Source organism: Pocillopora damicornis, chromosome 11 (assembly GCF_964200805.1).
Source record: "Pocillopora damicornis chromosome 11, jaPocDami1.2, whole genome shotgun sequence".
In the NCBI taxonomy this organism is placed as follows: Eukaryota; Metazoa; Cnidaria; class Anthozoa; order Scleractinia; family Pocilloporidae; genus Pocillopora; species Pocillopora damicornis.
Window position 1 is genome coordinate 864,906 of NC_142680.1, and position 20,759 is coordinate 885,664.

General features: G+C 39.1%; 1 protein-coding gene across 2 annotated transcripts; it reads left to right on the plus strand.

Moving 5' to 3' along the window:
* Positions 1-473: 473 nt before the first annotated feature.
* On the plus strand, positions 474-20,746 carry LOC113669518 (uncharacterized). 2 transcript variants are annotated; one of them, XM_027185566.2, is made up of 41 exons: positions 474-673; positions 1,303-1,377; positions 1,459-1,568; positions 2,151-2,227; positions 2,673-2,739; positions 2,913-3,001; positions 3,178-3,232; positions 3,323-3,383; positions 3,970-4,031; positions 4,521-4,616; positions 4,787-4,858; positions 5,055-5,221; positions 5,735-5,813; positions 6,210-6,291; positions 6,676-6,727; positions 6,846-6,930; positions 7,013-7,081; positions 7,559-7,660; positions 8,210-8,290; positions 8,705-8,758; positions 9,296-9,362; positions 9,480-9,579; positions 9,762-9,869; positions 9,983-10,061; positions 10,233-10,325; positions 10,743-10,809; positions 10,994-11,176; positions 11,681-11,998; positions 12,495-12,701; positions 13,532-13,690; positions 14,454-14,671; positions 14,813-15,117; positions 15,447-15,794; positions 16,377-16,660; positions 17,578-17,775; positions 18,065-18,134; positions 18,232-18,377; positions 18,601-18,789; positions 19,289-19,361; positions 19,830-19,975; positions 20,465-20,746. In XM_027185566.2, the coding sequence occupies exons 1-41, from the start codon at positions 661-663 to the stop codon at positions 20,473-20,475; spliced, it is 4,917 nt and encodes a 1,638-aa protein (XP_027041367.2). In that variant the 5' UTR covers positions 474-660; the 3' UTR covers positions 20,476-20,746. The 2 variants fall into 2 exon arrangements, with proteins under 2 accessions (XP_027041367.2, XP_089044286.1); XM_089188160.1 differs by having other exon boundaries at positions 557-673; positions 1,035-1,377.
* Positions 20,747-20,759: the final 13 nt, after the last annotated feature.

The following is a 20,759-nucleotide window of genomic DNA, read 5'->3' on the forward strand; positions in this document are numbered from 1 at the left end:
GGAGCGAGCAAGCATTGTAATTAAATTTCTTTATAAGGCACCTGGAGAAATATTTAATTGTCTGTCACAGCAAGTCTCAGCATGAATTTGCGCCGAGAAGGCAATGTTTATTTTTCTTGGCGGGCAGAAGCTTTATATCGTTTTCTTTACGTGTTCAGACACACACACACACAAAAAATAAAATAAAAAAATAAGAAAAATAACAAGGTTCTACCCTAAAGGGTAATAGACTAGAACCCAGGGTTTTTCCGTTGATCCCACATGTAGCCTCGTCTTTCTATACGAGAAAAAGAGAGGAAACCTAACATTGCAGTATCACAAGCCTGCACGACACGTGAAATACACCAAGCTACCGAAAGAGAAAGAAAAACGAACAACTGAAGAATGATCGATGAGATCCCTATAAGTTACTTGGGATATGTATAGAAGGCGTGAACAGGGGAAACTGATATCCTCCAGCTGACAGTTCTTCTTTGGTGAGTAATACACCACGCAATGGTACGTATACACCCCCTACTGCTGCCGGGTATCGGTTTGTCAATTAGAGGGTTTTTTTGGCCTAACACAACCAAGACCTTATCAGTGCTTGGCGTTCCAGCCAACATTTGGCTGCTTAAGGTCTCTTCAATTTTTTGACGAGTTTACTTTGGTGACTAAATTATGGAGCTAAAAGGTATGTTGGAGTCTGGAAACAGAGCCTTGTTTTTGTAATCATGCTTCGAAAAATAGTTGTGCGTTCTTCGTATTTCGCCTCGGTCAGGTTTGTTACAAAGTTCTAGGACTCAAGTAGTTCTAAGGCACGCACTTTCCGAAGTGTTTCGCTTCTAGATCGCATTTCCTTGTGGCGAAAAGATATTTACAAACCCTATAAGGTTAATATTTACTTTCGTGCTACGCAGACCCATTTCTGTCAATTACAAGATGCATGAAATGACATGAAAAGGTTGTTAACAATTTGTTGTGAATACTCTGTATAATGACTGGTCATTGCACGCAAAGCCTAAAAGTCAGCTCGTTGTTTAATTTTCCCTTAGATGACAACCCAGTACAACCTTACATCGATGGCAAGAAACCTTATCAATTCCAAACTTAAGCAAAGTGGTCGTCTTGATAAAATGGGTTTATAACTGACATCACACATCTCTTTATCTGAGTGCGAAGAATTTTGGTGATGCATTAAACAATTCACATCTCCAGCCGGAGAACATTTATACTTCCTTACCTATGAATTTCCCTATTTTTATCTTTTGAGTATTGCATTTATTTATGTATAGTCATTCCTTTTATTTTTGTATCGGTTAGGAATGAACATATGGCTCCCTATTTTGGTTTTGTTTTGGACCGGAAGCACAGGGTACTCATACTCGGCGCACGAAGGTATTTTTTTAGTTTCAATTTTCTGATGAAGCCGTCAGAAATTACCAAAATTCTCAACATAATGGATTTTTTTCCTCTCAGCATGGCACAGCGAGTCAATGAGAGACAATGTCGATGACAATTTCGATATTGTGTTTCCTGAAAGAATCAATAAGGGACGCACAAAGAGAGATCTTTCCACAGGATCAAAGGTATTTGATCCTTTAGTATCAGTGAGAACTATAAACGTGCTCAATTTGCAATAAAGTATTATTTTACAAGTCTCTGTTATCTCTGCCTCTAAAGTTATGTTTTGACGCCTGATTTTTTTTTCGTATCACAGTAAGCGTTAGTCTCCTTCACAGGCGTTATTTGGGATGTCACGTAATGAGAAAAGCGTCGCGCGACTTCCCAAAGGAGGTTAGGTGCGCGCGCGTGCGCAAAAAGGAGAGTTTACAACCCTGCTGTACACAAGCCCCCAGCCAGATGCTACTCCAAAAATATAGCCGGTTCAATCTGCCAATTAGAGTCATATGTCTTGCTTACCCTGTTCAGTGTTTAGTTCTTTCAGTCATTATAAGAGACTTTTTCCAATCAGATATGTGCTCTCCAATTGCCATATCTAATACTCCTTCCGCTGCCACGAAGCACTTTTGAGTGCAGTTTCCCATGACTGAAATTTTTTCATATTTCAGTGAAGAGATACTAACTGGCTGGGACACCAATTGTTCCTCTTTGACAACAATGATTATAAAAAAATTGATGTGTGTCATACTACTTTAAATTCGTGACAGAATGGCCATGACGAGGAGGCGACATTTAAGCTGAGAGCTTTCGGTAAAGATGTTGTGGTGGAAGTTCATCTTAACAAGTAAGTGCCGAGGAGACTGTAACTTCACATGGCGCTGGTTGGCTAAGTAAGCCCCACGTGAACTGAGCGTGGTCGGTCTTTCACGATTGACCATAACATTCCCTTATTGCTGATATTACAGCTTTTATTACAGCTTTCAACCCTTTACGCCATGACGTTAGTATTTATATTCTCCATTCTTATCCCTTTACATTTCCTGTGGCAATAACAAGGAGAATTTGTTTGACAATCAGGAGCTTCTTAAATTGGTGATTATTTACATTATCCCCATGACTTTTACATTTGATTCAAGGGTGCATGATACTGTGATGAGAGAATAGAAGCCAATCACTCTTTAGGGTTAAAGAATAACGATTTACACCATTAGTATGATAAGTGGTTGTGCAATGATGTTTTTCCGAATAGGTCCACTTTTATGATAAATTATGTTTTTGTTCTCCACCAGGATAGTTTCTTCACCACAGTTTACTCTTCGTTATTTTAAAGAAAACGGCCAGTTGGTTCATAGAAAGGTAACACACCAAACAGAAATTACCCTTACCAGCTCTTATTCATCGCATTTTGCTAACGAGGGCCAATCAGAAGGGAGGAAAGGCAATATCTTACTACTTGTGTGGGTCTTTTGGGTTAAACAAGTTAAGCTGCAGTCTGATATTACTATCCACGTTTCTTGCTTTAATGTCAGGAGGCACCGCCTAACTGCCAATATCAAGGTCACCTGAAAGGTCATGAGGCGCAGTCAACGGTCATCCTTGATACTTGTCATGGATTAAGGTGACTCTTTATCATGTGGCGTAATTTGTCTATGTGCACGAAAATTTCATATGCTTCCAAAACGCACATAACAGTACAACTTTCAAAAATTTCATTGACGATTTGTTCGTTAGTTCTTTTGTGATTGTTCACGTTCCTCAAGGGATGCAATATTAACCACGTTTTCCCTTTTTCAGTGGCTTGATTGAAGACGAGGAGAGTAGAATGTACATAGAACCATACCCAGAAAAGGTTTGCGAAGAATTTTATAACCTGGAAACAGTTAGCCTAGGATTTTGTCATTAAAAATAATCTTTTCGTCCTTCCATCGCAATATTACAGGGAGAAGGAGCGCACAAGATATTCAAGACGAAAGACGGAAAGAAGAAAATATTTCTATGTGGTACGTTGGCACCTTTACAAAGCTCCAAGCTTATAGCACCCGAATTTGTGTCCCCTCTTCAATGAAGGCTTAGTGAATGCACACAATTGGGATAATCATATTATTCAAGACATTTCATGGGCATGGTCAGGATTTCTGGCTTTTAAACAACAGGGGCCTACAGCAATGTCCTATTAGAATTTAGGTGCATACAGGTTTTTTCAATTTTATGGATTGTTACTATTTATTTGTGTCAAACCAGAAAGGGGGTAAAAACCAACTTAGCACTAAAATAATCACGGCCCCGCATTACTTCTTTTTTGTGACGTCCTCAGGGTTTGCTATCCTTGTACGCGTCCTCAGGGTTTGCTATCCTTGTACACGTCCTAAGGGTTTGCTATCCTCTCTGTAATCTCGTACCCAGATCCTACCGTTTAACTGTAACTAAAATGTAGGGACCTTGACACCGCTTGTCCGTGGAAGGTCTATTTATGAGACTATCCTCTCTGAATACTGCTAGGATGAAGCTATCGGATTCATTTAAGTGGAGTTGTGTTTCGTATTATTATAGAATAATATAGTGAGACATCCACGTTGATTTTTGAAGGAACCAGTTTGAATGGGAATACCACAGCAGATGGACTGAGCAATTCATTAACAAAATTTAGGGTAAATCAATAGAACAATACTATGAGTTTATCATATTACCTGCGGTAGTTTTAAAAATCTGGTCTTTTCCATTATTCCACTTTCTAACTTTAAAACAACGCTATACATGCTATGGCTGATCAGCTTAGAGTGTAGTGGATTGGGATGAGAAGGCAGGATATGCGCATATTACCTTTTATATATATTTTGCAATCCTTTGATATTCGACTGATCATTTGAGAGAGATATTTAAAAGGGGCTCAGAACAGGGCCAAACTATTCACAAGTTAATGTTATATAAAATAAATGGAACTGAAAAGTGAATTGCAATGAATCATATCAGGAACAATGCGTGCTCCGCTGCCTTAAATGAAACGTCTTAAATTGATATCTGACGACCTTTCAGTGACTATATAAAGAAAACTATACTAGGATTAGCGGACTGATTTTCTTACCTAAAGAAGGGACAATATATGTTACCTTCTACAGAAGATTTATGATTATTTTCAGATTAAACGGGAAGCTGAAGAGTCAGTGTATAAGAAGTACTTGACAACAACGAAAACTCGCTATACGGAGTTAATGATCATTGTTGACAATGCTGTGGTAAGCGTTTTGTGGTTTAAATACCACAATTTTGTCAAAGTAAATTTTATTTTAAAAATTACTAGAACTTTCATTTCCTTTTACCCACATGATCTGTCGTAGGAAAAAAGTTATCAATGTTTATGCGATCAGAGTAAGATGTCATATTTCTTTTTTTGTTGTTGTTGCAGTACAAGAAATACAAGCAAGACATTAACGACGTGAAACGAAGAGTTTTTACACTAGTAAATGCTGTCGACACGGTAAATTGATCAAAGGAGTTGGTTATAATGTCATTGACTCTTTTCAAGAAGTTCGAGGCTCCATTGACGGAAGTCAGACGTTCAACGGGCAGAATGATCTATAAAATTTTTGTGTTGAAAAAATTCATCATGATATCTATGAAGCTTGTACAACTTTTAAGCACAGATTTATTGCTTCTTCACATCATTGTTACAGATTTATCGAAAGATCAACATTCGAGTTGTTTTATCAGCGCTCGAAATCTGGACAGACGAGGATCACTTCCCTTTTGTTAAGAGAGCCGGCGATGATTTAAGAAACTTCGGGAGTCATCACTCCAGCAGAGAAGCCGGAGTCACCTACGACAGTATACACCTGTTGAGGTACTGAACCCACGAGGCCGAATGAAACGTGCTAAGATTTAGCTCGTCAATCTGACAGATAAGTTTATAAAGTATTAGAAGGCTTTTTTGAGGTACTTGATCACAGGTGAGAGTAAACGGATAGACAAAAAGGCAGACTGATAGACTGACAGAGATAAACAGAGAGAACTTAAATTGTGAATGGTTGTTTAGAGAAGAGTCGAGTTTACAAGTCTTGCACAAGACGAATGATAACATTTTTTACTCTACTACTGAAGTCTGACTTTACAACTCTTCTTATTCTAAGGGCCCAGTTAGAGAGTAGACATTACCAGAAGAAAACTGTACCAGAGAACAAAGCATTTTCATGCCTGTGATCGATATTAATTAATCCTTTTGCGGAATGACCGCATATTCTCATCACCAAAGATACATGTAAATCACACAACAACTTTGTTGTAAAAGTGTTTAAAATCAGGGACCCGTAATCACGTTACGGAGTATTTAAATATCTTGTTCCACTATTCTAAACAGGGGCGTAATGTGGGACGATTATGGTGGAATGGCGTACAGAGGAGAGATTTGTACCAGACGATCGCTGGGCGTTGATGCGGTAAGCCTGTAGTCATAAGGCATAATCGCTTACATAATCATTCTATCAGGACTTCTTCCTTATAAGCGAACACAGGCGTAAGTCCTTTTTCTCAGCTTGACCAAATGCAAAGCTGCACACCTTTTTCTTTCAATCACTAAGTGGCTTAGAACACTGCACCTGTAACTATATACAAATTTTTCTCGCTATGAAAATACTTTGGGCGTTTACAAAAACCTCAAGAGACTTTTACTGAACGACGTTTAGCTGGCGAATGCGCAAGCGAGGACTATCCATTGTTTTCACCGTACTGTTCGCGCGTTCTTCGGAACAAGAAAACTGTCTCTTCTGGAAGGAAGCATCTTCGTTACTTTGCTCAATCCTTACAGGTTGTTATGTCGTTATCCTTTTTTGCAGTGGAACTACTGGGGTTCCCTTGGTCCTTGGTTAGCATTATCTCATGAACTTGGACACAACTTTAACTTTGACCACGATAACAGTATGTGAATATTTTTGTGTACAGTAGTTGCCTCTTCAACAATGCTACATTTACAAATCGAGACAGCGCAGATACTCAGTCATATTTTATCACATGAGGGAAAAAGGTTTGGGGAGAACAGAGAAGGGGTTAGTCGTCGCTAATAAAGTATAAAGGGGGGGGGGTGGGGAACTATAGAGAATTGACTGAAATGAGGGGGGATAATTAGAATCCTAGAGAGCCTTAAGGGGTATCAGGTAAATTTATTGTGACAACACCAAAATTCTCCGAACCCCCCTCCCCCTCAGGCGATGAATAATGTCAGGTCTCTAAGTTGTGCCAGTGTGGGTTTTGCAGTTTCCTCAGACGATAGATTTACCAGTATTTCTTTTTTCGTTATTTAAGTTTGGTCTTGTAAGTGCCTTTCACCTCGTGGATGCGTTATGGGTTCCTTCAAGTAAGTCTCCACGATTGTTCATTCGATGACTCAAATTCAGCTTCTTCTAATCTGTTTGATTTCATTCTTTTTCCTCTGAAACAGTTAATTAGTCTTCTTTCTTTATTTTATCGTACAGGACCCGAGTTCCTGGTTTCTCTGACTGTAACTTGCTTAACATGACAAAGATTGATGACAGCTGTCTTTACAATCTTCCAAAAAAGGTTCTCATGTGGTGCAACGTATTGAACAACTTAACACTGATGACGTAACTATCTAATAGCCAATAATGTCTTTGCATTACAGGCAGAGAACTCTAGATGCGGTAATGGTATTCCAGAGCCTGGAGAGCAATGTGATTGTGGTACACCAGAGGTAAACAGTGAAAAAATACGAGTAGCTCCCAAAGAACTTGATTTAGGATGAAAAACTGAAGAATGTACTCTCGAGAGTAATAAAAATTGCTTAACCAATTAACTACCATGAGTGACCAAGATATAATTTCTCCTTGCAATACCAATACAAAATCAAGCAGAGAAGTGACGGGAATAAGAAAATATCAATTAGGAGATTACTAGTCGATCCAATACCAAATTCTCCAAACTAACGTCATAAGAATTGCATAGTAGACATTAAAGAGAATTATAAATGAGATCTCGGGAGAGAAAGGTTGAAAGACCAAATGAAGCATTGCTTTGGCCCTTTGTCGAGATCTACGCTAGTTTGAGAAAATAAATCAGAAGAGCAACATATCAGATACCTTTATCGTGATTCTATCGGGTCGATTGGAATGCGGGGTAAAAAGAGCGCCGTAATAACATCTGACTTTTTCACTCTCCCCTTATTCTACAGGAATGTAGGGTACGAGATCCCTGCTGTCAGCCAAATGACTGCCGCTTGAAGAAATCTTCCCAATGTAGTGACGCGCAGAACAAATGTTGCCGGAAGTGTCAAGTAAGAGATAAACTGGGGTCATTGACTTTCATTGCTATTAGCCCACTGTTACAGGAAGAAGTAGCACAAGATAATGCCTGAAACGAAGAACTTATACGTAAATGATCAATTGATATAATAATAATTTAATAATAATAATAATTTATTTACTTATATAGCGCCCTTTAACATTTTATGGATGATCAAAGGCGCTTTACAATTAGTGTCTCTTCCACCCATCCCACCCCCGGGGAGGACATCCACCACACAGTAAGATCGTGCGTGGGAAATTAACGTCTCCTACCCCAACCCTGCAGGAGACGGGGCCTACGGTTTCACGTCCTATCCGAGAAGACGATATCAAACGATATCAAGACGATATCAAATCGGAGCTTCAACATCAAAAGTACTTAAATTAGTGTGTTGTATTTAAGTTAACCAAAAACATTCGTAGGTTCTCTTAAATTCAAAAACTCGAGGCTGAAGAAAATGCAAATTGTTCGAGAAAGGATTACATGTTACATGTCTTACATGTTCTAAATGGCCCCTTTTTTTTATCCTCTCACCAAGTTTTCCCCACTTGGAACGCTGTGCCGCAAAAGGATAGGAGTCTGTGATGTGGCAGAAGTTTGTTCCGGAAAGTCTGCTCAGGTGTGTACACCTAAAGATCGCTCACCCTGAAATTGCGAATAAAAATCAACCTACTAGGTCTAATGGTGCATTAATACTTTAGGTAGCTGTAGTGCAACATGGGGAGAGAAGAGGCATTTGCTCCATAGAAATAGCGAGGGAACACCATGTTTGGGTGCGCACTTGTCGTAATTGAAGGGGTGAACGCGTTGAGAATGGGGCGAATTTGTAGCGGGCAAAATTACAATAGAGCGAAACTTGCCAATACCTTGAAAATGAAAGAAATTAGAAGTTCAGATTCAAGTATCAACAGTTTTAGGGTCAGAATGGGTCTTTCGGTTGACTTGGGTAAGTTTTAGAAAGACATCATGAAAAGAGGTTCGCGACACCTCAATTTTGTTTTCAATAAAATTAATTGACTTGTCATGTTCTTAGTGTCCTCTAGATGACCATGTCAAAGACGGAAGCTTATGTGCAGGGAGGGGAAAGGTACCTTCGTGCTCATATTGTTTTTTTTTGCATATTAATTCGCGTGAGATAGGGATGTAATATAAAATTTCCACAGAGCCGACAAAATAAAACAAACAAAACTAAAAATAGTATGTAATACACACAATCCGCTCTGTTATAGGATTCATCTTAACCGTCAACACTCAATCGAGAAGGTCCCCTGAGTGATCCAGATATTTTTCGAGCCGCATCAAACTATCATGTGGTCCACTCTAAGGATTATCAATTTCCCTTAGTTAAATTTTATGGATAGAAGAAACAACTAGAAGCATCGGTATGTCACAGTAGTGCTATTTAATTGAGCAAAGTCACTTGTCAGCTCGATCACACGTAGACTCCGGAACTTCTAATTAATGGCTTCGTCAGTTATTTTCAAATTGGCAGTTTTTCCCCGCTGTTTGTTTAAGGGGTTTAATCGATGAATTAAGTTAATTCCTCTCAGTCATAAAGACCCTGCATTTTAGTTTGGGGTGAAAATGAAAAGTAGAGGAAACGTTTTATCACATTCTTTCGCAGTCATTTTGTTATCATGGAAAATGTGCAGCATCAGCGGATTTTCAATGCCGAGCTCTTTGGGGAGCAGGTACGAGCGTGCCATTTATTGAAAGAAATAATATTGCATATTAATTTGTGAATGAATGTTTCATATTTTGATTGATGCCCATGATTTATTTCTTACTGCATGCATTTGTTTTAACAGGTGCTTCAAGTGCTCCCCGCGTCTGTTATGAAAAACTAAATATTGAGGCGCAAGGCTTTGGAACTTGCAGTGGGCAGACAAATCTTCCTTGTGCAAGAGAGTGAGTAGATAACAGTGCTTGCTTATTTCATCAGGTTAGGCTCTAAGTTGAGTGAAAGCACCATACTATAGAGACAACATACGGTAACGGTCCGTGGTGCCTTTCAAAAAGACGAGGAAAAGGTAGTAGTGGTGAGATTTATCAACATCATCGAAACCAACCTTCCTTTTGCGAATCTACAGGCATGCTGTATGTGGTCAGCTGCAGTGCTCTTCGCCAAGAGATCGGCCAGTGGTGGATTATGGGAGTTACTATGAATTAAAAGTTCTGCCCACAGGAGAGAAATGCAGGTGAAACAACCATAGAAAAATTATTGCATGGGTGCTATCAACAGAGTTTCTTTTCCCAAGAAAATATTCCAAACCATACATTTTACTTTTCGGCTCAATTTGTTTAATTGCAGGGCGGCTATTCGTAAGGGAGGAAATGGGAAGGAGTTTGATGGAATGGTCAAAGATGGAACAGTGTGTGGTAACAACAAGGTAATACATGTTTTTGACTGACCCATCGAGTGACCTCAAGAATACAAAGATAGGCTAGGAGGCATTAATGAGTGCTGTATTGGAGTTAAGATTTTTTTACAATTTTAGGCATTATTAGTTAAACACGAAATTGACTCCATTTTAATTAATATTACTTTGCATCTACCGCAGATTTGTGTTAAAAATCGATGCACCCATGTTGGTCGACTGATTTCAACGACGTGTCCAAGAGCAGGTGATGGCAAGGAATGCGCGGGCAAAGGGGTAAGGACGCGATATTCCATACTTCAACTGTGATTGGTTGAAAGACATGCGACACGAACTTGGGCAAACATAGAAGATAAAGGGATAGCATTGGTTAAATAATTGTTCTATTCTGATCTTAGTCCATGGAGCTCAACTAAATGGATTGAAAGTCGTTTCTGATATATCGTGAGATAATTCCTATATCTATCGTTCAAGGACAGTAGCTCAGGTTATCTCGTACAAATGGTTGTATACTCTCGCAGAACTGCAACAATTTCAAGTTTCAATAATGTCTAAATTCTACCAGAGCCTTGCGTCAAATAAGATATATTCACTGTAAAACAAAACGTTCACCGATATTTCCAGTGATTGATATGAAAAATATAACATCGATTGCTTCTCTAAATATATTAAAAGCATACTTTTTTTCTTCAGATATGCACGAATAAGGGAAAATGTCACTGTCTGGGAAATTTAGATCCGGATACGGCCTGCACAACAGGTAATACACTGTCAAGTAACATGTGGTGCTCAATTTTTCACTTCTCTCGACAAAAATTTTAGGGTTGAAAATACATTTAACTTTGAACCGTTCGTAACATTCACATCATAGTATCTACTGACACTTGAAATAACCTTTTTGAAAGCAGCCAAACTAAAATGAAGGTATTTTAAATGTACTTTAGCGAAACAAGTGCGCCATGGCCGCTGGGGTGCATGGTCTAAATGGAGCCCATGTTCAAAAGTTTGTGGAGGAGGAATGAAGGCAAGGTATCGCTTCTGTGACAGCCCAGCCCCAGCACATGGCGGAAGAGACTGTGGTAGAAAAAGGACAGAAAAATCTTCCTGTAACACCGACAATTGTCCAGGTAGTGTACCACGAAACAAGATTTATTCTTTTGATCACTCACAATCTGAGTCCTCCACCAGGACTTGAGCGTCAGACCAAGACCCCTCGCAATTTTGCACCCTATCTTCATCATTCAGTCACATAGGGAGGGCGAGGCCAATCAAGATTCACATTTTCCCTAGCGTACTTCAACAGGCATAATCAGCAATGTCCGGCGAAAAGTTCCTTTAATAACAGTCTTGTAAAATGTCGCTATCTGCTAACTGAACAGTTGATCAGGACCAGTTATATGGAAAGCTTCTTGAACATTTGAACTATATATAAACTATATAGTCAAAAGTAGTTTGGGGAAAAGAACGGAGGAACTGATCTTTAGGAATCTATCATTAGGGGACAACTTCATTCAAAGGACACTAATTTTTGTGCCGAATGACAAAAAGTTATATCTGTTACCATATTTAAAGATACAGTCTAAAAAGGGGACACGTTCGATAACCCTGTGAGTATTTTTTCATTTTTATAGTGGCACATTCTTGTCATCATCTTTTGTCTCTGGGAAAGCAAACTGGCGTCCAGTTCCCAGACGGAGTGTACACAATCAATCCGGACGGAAAGGGGCCGGTGAAGACATACTGCGATATGACACGTGACGGTGGCGGCTGGACACTTTTGGTCACAAGCCACACAAATACGTGGACAGCTGATAACATCAAACAGAGAAATCCGAATAGGCCGACATTAAATGGAGATTTTTCCATTTTGTACAAAGCAGACGACATCAAAAACAGTTTAAATGTTGCCGGGGAATGGTTTGAGTATCGAATTGAAGGCCACGAAAGGGGTAAGCTATACACTAGAAGAAACTTGTGAGATCGAGCTTGTTGTACGGAGCGTTTTCAGATTGTGTGAAACATCAAAACTCATAGGTGAGAGCATGACGCGACGTTTGCACGCCAATCACACGGCACAGTTAAGCGAAACTAAACAGTTCTGGGTTACTTCAAAACAGCACTTAACATATCTGTCTCTGTTGACGGATATTAGTCACAACGAAAACTAAATAGAAAAGAGTACAGTATTATAAAGGCGGAACTGGAACAATAACGGGAAACTACGGAGCAGTTAAAAGCTATCCAGGCAAAAAAATCACTGAAGTTCATCTTCAGAATACTTGGCCTGAAAAAAACAGATGCAAGATTTATTCCACCTGTTATTTGTTTTAAAAAGCATGTCCAATAGAGCGTTACGGAAGTGGTGCTAATGAAAATTGAAAGACGCACCTTCACTTAAAAGCAGGCCCTATGTAGCTAAGCCTCCGATGTTCATTTCTTTTTAAGGTCGCTGGGGTGGAATCTGGCGCGCTCCACGTGAGTACACTTTTGTTGCTACGGACAACAAGCAGACGTTTGTCGAGTTGGTGAAGAAATTCGACAATTGGAAATACGACGATTATGGAGTGGAGAAAAGAATGCCTTGGATTTCTGGTCCTAAGTTAACGACTTCTTGGAATGCCACTGGAGACCGTCAATGGGGAACTCTGATCGGTGAGGAGTATGCACATACAAAATTTTCGTATTGCTTTTGCTTTCACCCTTTACACCTTAACATCAATAGGTATATTCTCCATACTCTTCTCTTTACATTTCCTAAGGTGCTGACAAGGAGAATTTGTTAAATAATCAAGAGCTTTGTTAGTTGTTGATCATTTCCTTCATTCTCGTGACCTTAATGTACGATTCGGGGATATATTATGAGGAGAAAATAGATGCTAATCACTCTTGGGATCAAAGGGTTAACCCCAAACCTGGCTAAATTGAATTGACTTGACAGGTCGCTGTAGAAAAGAGTCTTCAGCTTTAAAAAGTGTGGGGCTGTGTGATTCGACTTGGCCATTGGGGAGAGATGGTCGCTGAGTAGTTTTAAGAGAAGATTTGACTGTAATAGATGAACTAATTTGAAATAAGTTTTATTGAGAAATGTACTTTTTTCAATAGATTAAAAACCGACCTATTGACACTAAAGAAAGGCCTTTGAACAGATGTCAGGTTGGGATGGGATTCAACAAAACATGCTGTGTTAAAAACCTCGGTTGGACTCCACCATCATTGCAAACTTACGAAAAAGACATTGATTTCTACTGTATACAAATTTCTTTAACACAAAAAGTTTCGTTCAGGTTTTTTGTCCAGCCACTAAGAACGAGTCTCGCTTTTCATACTACCAAGACAATGTTCCTTGCGAGTTTCTGTTCTTACCATTATAATTAAGAGTAAGGTCTATGCAAGGCAGGGGTGACCTCGCCCTGAGGTGGCACAAAGACTACCCGCATACCTTAAATCAAGCAAACTTATTTTCCTTTTTTTATCTGCCGCAGCCAATTCTAAAATTTTCTTTCCGGCGCCTTGGTTGGACGGCAAAGATCTTGAACAGCACCCAGTGAACATTTGGTACTGGGTCAGAGAACAGAGCTTTAGTCCTCCGAGGTCATGTGCTGAGATCCAGCTGAGAGGTTCATATAGTAAACCGTTGACAGGTAAAGACAATAAGCGCGCAAATTGGTTTTTTGCTTTGTCGTCGTCACTCTTGAGCTTTTTCTTGTCAGTCACAAGCGAGGCCAATCAAGATTCACATGTTCCTATCGTCCCTCAACTGCCACAATCAGCAATGTCCGGCGAAAAGTTCTTTTGATAACAGTCTATTAAAATGTCGCTATCTGTTAACTGAACATTTGATCAGGACCAGTTTCGTGGAAAGCTTCTTGAAAATTTGAACTTTTGACCAGGGTTACCAAAATGGCGATTGGAGGGAAATTATTAAGTAAACTATGTAGTCAAAGGTAATTTACGGAAAAGAACGGAGGAACTGATCTTTAGAAATCTACTATTATTGACAGGTAAAAAGATATATACTAAGTGCACAAATTTGTTTTTTCCTTTGTCGTCGTCACTCTTGAACTTATTCTAGCCCTCTTGTTGTCTTTCTCAACAAACAGATGATTATGTCAAGGTTTCATTTTATCCAAAAGCGACTTTTTCATTTCGCTATAAATGACCTGATATGTTGTAGTTCCTATCTTAGTAACATAGCTCCTGCGATATCGGAGCGCATGTGTCAAAACCTTTTGTGCGAATGGTGTGGCATGGTTTTGATCGAAAATTTATGAAAAATAATGGTCATCAAAGTCGTTAATGTGAGAAAACGAAACAAAACATTCTCAAAACAGACACGCAGAATGACAATTCTACCTAATGCACGGATGATTATCTCGTTCTTGTGGTTTTTTCCTTTTTTTTTAGATGGTTTGTATACTATTAAGCCTGGTCATCGTCAAGTTCAGACCTTTTGTAAATTCAGTGACCATGGTGGGGCCTGGACTCTAGTATTGACAAGCGCAAGCGATAATGGATGGGCAAGAGATAACGTGAAGTCAAGAAATACCCACAATCCTTCGCTGTCCTCTGACTTCTCCCTATTAGGGATGGCAGACAACATTACGAAAATGAAACACTTTCAGGTGAGGACTTATCAACATGTTAACCAATTGACAACTCATAAATCCTCGAAGCGAAGTATTTTTCGGTACAAAGCAAAGAAGTGTTTCAATCTTGTTGTTATCAAACAAGGCTGTTGAATTTTGAAAGTTTTGTCTTCATAGTATTTGATGGAGGAAGATGGCGCCAAGACTTGGGAAGGAGTTTGGACAGGAAACGCTGGTTGCTCATTTACCTCTGGTCGATCAGACGGAGCATGCGTGAAATTAGTTCACGAGCAGGGACACTGGGATGCCAGTCAAGTACAGTCCACCAAGCGTCTGCCACGTCTAACAACTTCCGGTTATGCATTACTGACGAGTGCTGACGATCAGACAAATCTCAATGGTGCCATTGTGTTGGATGCAACACATGGTGTAAGTCGAGCGAGAACAGGCACGAAAAGACTCTGGGTGCGCGAGGGAACCTGGTAAGCAAAGCAGTGGGGGTGGGTAAGGCCTTCAACCGTTCTTTTCCTTTGGACGGGTTTTTTACTCTTTTTCTTTGAACTCAACTATTTTTGTTAGTTTTTAGTTACTTTACTGCCATTAAACGAAAATTACTGCAATGGAGAAAACAATTTGGAGGTTTAGTTGAAGTTGATTTTTGCCTTTTTTAGACTTTGTGAACAGAATTATACGATGAAACACTTTGCGATTCTTGAAAATATTACTTACTTCCATTTTTCCACCTAAATTACTTCTTCCTTTCACTATTGTTTCGAAATATTTCCCTGAGTACGATCAACTGTGTTCGCAGGAGATCCTGCAATGAAATTAAAAGTGAAAACCGTGGAAACAAGGCAGCGGAGAAGGACGGACTTTACTTTATTCTAAGGAACTCCCATGAGTACTTGCCCGTTTATTGTGATATGACGTCAGAGCAAGGAGCTTACACTCTACTCGTCACCAGTGCTTCGAATGGTTGGAAAATGAACGAAGTCAAACTCAAGAACCCCACGAGGCCGTTGTTATCGAGGGACTACTCCATACTTGAGTACGCTGATCAGATTAAGGCTTTAAGTGGAGCAAAAAGGTTTAAGTATCGTCTGGAGGCCAACGAGAGAAGACACTGGGGCGGAGTTTGGACGGCTCCAATGAGATACAGGTGGGTGATTACTCAGCATAATTACTAAAGGGACATGATTGGTGACGTTCGATTCTCAATAACCGGATCAAGCTTGTGCTACCTTCCACGGAGAAGATATATACATATAAATATAATGATATATTTAGTATATACATAGTGATATATAAAGAGGTAGATTTTTCTCTCCTTTCACAAGTCCTCATTAGGAATCGAAGCTAGGTTTGTATGTGACACGCGTCCTGCATACTACTTGGATCAGCATTGTCGAAAGCATCATGTACGCAAATAGAATAAGGAAGATGATAAATATTGAGCTTGGTAATGAAATTAAAACATGTTTTTCCGTCTTTCATTACCGTCATTAGGGCCCGGCAAAGCATTATTTATTGGCTGGGGGGCCGAGGAATCTTTGGGGAGGGGGAGTCACATGGTTTTAAGTTGGAACAGAGAGGGATCAGTCGTGGCCAAAAGAGTAAGAACTACCCAATGGGGGATTAAGAAAAAATTATATTGTGACACAACCGATATCCGCCGACCCTCAGGCGGTAAATAATTACTGGTCCTTTACCGTCTTGTCATTTTTATTTTACCTACCATCAGCTTTGTTAACGAAAATAACCAGCAGACAGACGTTTCTCTTGTGAAACGTTATAACGTTTGGAGATATAACTGGCAAGACTCACTTGAGAAGCGCATGCCATGGTTAGGAGCAAGATCAGGTTTATTAACAACTTCGACACACTCGGATTATTCTGAATGGGGAACGATCATCTCCGAAAAAACATCGAACAATCCTGCTCCTTGGATATACGGTGTAATGACGAACCCAGGCTTGATCTGGTATTGGATGAACGAGGGTAAAATTGACAAAAAGCCAACTCCAGGTTAGTATATTCGGATCATGAACATCACATCAAAATTTGTGACAGATTGCCTGGAAATTATTCGGAAAATTAACCCTTTAACTTCCCAGAAGTGATTACCATGTAACTTCTTCCCATAGTATCCATACATTACACAGCAAACAGGTAGTGAGAATACTCAAACTCATCAGATACAATTTATTACCTTGATTGCACCTAATTCTCGTGATCAATTTACAAGGAAATGTGTAGTAGCTAGAGGGGTAAATTGACAATCAGATCTTGGAGTTAAAGGCTAATAGTTGACAGCCTATTCTTTTTTCTAGGGAGAATCAACTTAACTTGGAATCTGAGTTAATATTTTAATTCATCTCGAAATGAAGCAAAACGATGTTTTTGCCCTGCAGCCTTGAATCGGATCGTATTTCGACTCTTATCCAACCATGGACTTGGGGAAGGGGGGGTTGACTCGAATTACTTTAAATTGAAAAATGTTTCCATTCAATCCAAACGCGAGCAAATCATTTAACAGATTGTCACTGGCTTGATTTTTCTTCCCTCATTAGAAGAGGGCAAGTTTAGTTAACCCTTTTACAACCAAGACCTTATTAGTAATTCTCCATACAATTCCTGTGATGTCCTTTTGGAGAATTTGGCGTTGGATCAACTAGTAATCTCCTGCATGATTGATATTTTTCTTCATTGTCATCACTTGTCTGCTTGATATTTTATTGATATTGTAGGAAGAAATTCTGTCTTAGTCACGCATGGTTTTAAAGGGTTAAAACAGGTTTCACATGCGATGTTTCACTCCATTATCTTAAATTCTTTAAGAAGATAGAAAAATAAATATAAAATAAAGATAAGCAAGATAAATTGTTAAACCATTATTGCATGGCCACCATCCAGCTGGAAAATAAATTTCGGCTTTTGTTTAGTTTATCTTGCAGAAAGTCCGATCAGAGCCAACGGTGGTTTTTGTCTTCAGCCTGAGAGTAAGGATTGCAGTCCGGCGGACAATACCAGACTGGTTTATATGAAGGATACGCCAGAATGTTCAAAGGATTACATGATGTTCACCCATCACAATGATATTCTTACTCATAAATGTAGTGGAAAGAAAGTTTGTCCTTTAGGTACGTTTAATTTGTTGATATTTTAGCGCGAAAATTTATACAACGTCAAAAAAAGTTCAAAACTTCACTTGATTAAAAGACGGCAGAGTGCATTAATACTACCAAGCATTTTAATCTCCTCATCTTGAGAATTAAAATGCACAAGTCGTATCGCAGATCGGTAAAATATAAATGACTGTTTACCAATGCACCCGAGTTTTTTACTTTCTTGCCATCTCATTGTGTGAGGTCCTTACACTTTAGGACAAAAAAAACCAGCGTCAAATTGAACTTTCTCTTTGCTTAACAGGAACAGTGACCTGGCAAACATCGCTGGTCTTATCAAGCACGTGCCAATCAGATGCGTCCAAATTCCAAAGGTCGGTAACTCAACCCCATACTACACTGTGCATTCAGAAATTTCGAAATTTCATCTTTTTATAATACTTTATCAGCTCAACTTAAATCACTTGTTAGGACTGTTTATACAACTCTGAGACATACAGCATCCGGATTCTGTGTGCATCCCTTATCCGGGACACCAATCAGCAGTACGACAGCTATAATGTGGAAAGATGATTGCAGTGAAGACAGACTTCGACTTGACTTCCTCAAATTACAAGGTTGGTTAACCTGCGCAAAAATTATTTGTCCCTTAATGAAGCGTTGAAGAAAGTGTAGCGGGGCTTTTCTTTTGTTGTTTAAGTTGACCGATTTGAATGGTTGATAATGTGCGGGCGTCTCCTTAATCAATGTAAAAGGAGACCTTAAAAACCTAAATAGTAAAGGTTTATCTCAAAAGGACTTTTTTGAAAGAGTCTTTTATATTAGGCTTTTGCTCTGTAGTTTTTGACAGTCCAATACAAGTACCTGGGGGGTTCTGCCTTCAACCAGAAAGTGCCAGCTGTAATCCTGCGGACAACAGTCCACTTGTCTATCACCAATCCTCTCGATGCGACAAATATTACATGTACTTCACTTACAAAGATGAAGTCCTTATGCATACCTGCAGTGGGAAGAGAGTCTGTCCCGAGGGTAAGTTTGGTATTTCAAGGAAATCAAGGACATGATAGGGCAGTAGTAATAGCACTTTCTATCCATCGCAGGGGCCTGGGTTCGATTCCTAAACTTAGCGTGTGTTGAATTTATCGTTAATTTGCATCTTTTTTCCGAAGGTATTTGTCTGGGGTTTCGGCTTTAAATCCCCCCACAGAGACAAATACTACTTAGGGTTTGTATTGTGAAGAGCATTCTGAATAGCCACCTTAAAGTTGATGCTTGAGTTTTTCGACCGTCCGAAATATCGCTCAACACAGGAAAAGGTAAAAGGGTTCAGGTGTTGGAAAATCTTGGAGAAAAATAAATCTAATCCACTGTAAAACCAGACAGCTCAAAACGTTAAACAATTTTTTTAAAGTTCACCCCCGGACGCAAGATCCGTTGCGTGACTGGAAGGACTGTTTCTTCGAATTTTAGTTTTAATGGTGAACGAAAATAATCAGAACTACAAACGATACTATTGTTACGATTGCAGGAAGAGGAGTTACAGCGGATATGCGTCTGGTTCTCTCCAGTACCTGTGATTTAAATGTGTCGAAATTTCAAAGGTACAGAGAGCAAAATGAAAAGTCCTAAAAGATTGTAAACACCATTGCAGGAGTAAAACTTTTAACCACTCGGGTCACATTAACCTTAAGTATCATTACTGCAGTAAATGGAACATTAGTATTTTCTGAGAGGTGATGCAAGAGACTTTCAATGAGCTAGTGCATTAAAGAGGCTTTTCAGTTGCCTTTACAGGGCAAAAGAGTATATTTCAAATAATCTGTGGTAGAAAATATATATGTCATTCCTTCGCTAACTCATGTACATATCTACTGTTGTTGTTATTGTTTGTTTTGTTATTTTTTTGGCGGGGGAGAGGATAATTAGTTTTGAGCCCTCTTAAAATTCTTGTCTGTCAATTGTTTCATCTCATTCCCTAATGTCGTTTAGCCTGTTCCATGCAGGTTAGAGGTCGACTTTGAAGGAAGTATAGTCAATTCATAATATGTTATATCGTTTTCTATATACAGGACCCATCACAAAACATTGAAACATAAGGCCTCGGGCTTTTGCGTCCATCCATACAGAGGTCAACCCATGGAGGGAGTCCCTGCTGTTTTTTGGAAAGACGATTGTAACGAACAGAGGCTCATACTGGATCTTTATAAGCTCAGGGGTTGGTATACTCTGAGGACAAGACTTGTTATTGATATCCATTTGTTTTTTATTGGATCTCTTTATCATTTTTCTGTTAAGAGACGAATGCAATGAATAACAATTCGATTGGAAAACGCGTGCACATGAATGTGAGGCTGTCGCTACCTTCCTGTGATCGGACCAGTTACAGATTCATTCGCATATTAAGCTAAATCCGTTCTTTGAATTGACTTAGACATCATTTAACTTGCATCGCTAGATTTGCTATCACCTTCGTTTATCAAGATACCATGATTAACAACAGAGGCACAATTTTACACTGATTTCCTTTCTTTTAAAACTTTTGCTTTGTTTTGCCTCCTGCGTGCGTTATGGTACAATTTTCAATAAATTAATACACTGAGAAATCAAATTGTTAAACACATGATACAAATGCATTAAGTCACACTTGTTTTGTCTCCCTTACTTTAGTTATTTATTAATGATAATAAGTGTATTTTTGTTTCAGGTCCTGGGTGAAACTCACCGAGATATTGTGATTCACAGTCTTAAGTGAAAGTGTACTTATACTCTGACAAGTGTGACTAGGAGAATTCATTAGTGTTAGTCAAAATATCAAATAAAGAAAATCTGTGATTATTGGTTACCAGTTATATATACTGCATTTGCTTATAAACTAGAACCCAATCATTGCAAAAGAGGCGAGCTTGCCTCTAAAGGCAATAGTTGGAATGTTGTTCTTGAAGTCTTGAAGTCTTTCTTGAAGTCTTTAATAAACCATAGGATAAAAGATACATATCCTA

Excerpts from the sequence above, each read along its gene's own strand:
- LOC113669518 (XM_027185566.2), top strand. Across the intron at positions 8,759-9,295 it reads TATGTGCAGGGAGGGGAAAG|TCATTTTGTTATCATGGAAA; the intron begins GTACCTTCGTGC and ends ATTCTTTCGCAG. Across the intron at positions 13,691-14,453 it reads ATATAGTAAACCGTTGACAG|ATGGTTTGTATACTATTAAG; the intron begins GTAAAGACAATA and ends CTTTTTTTTTAG.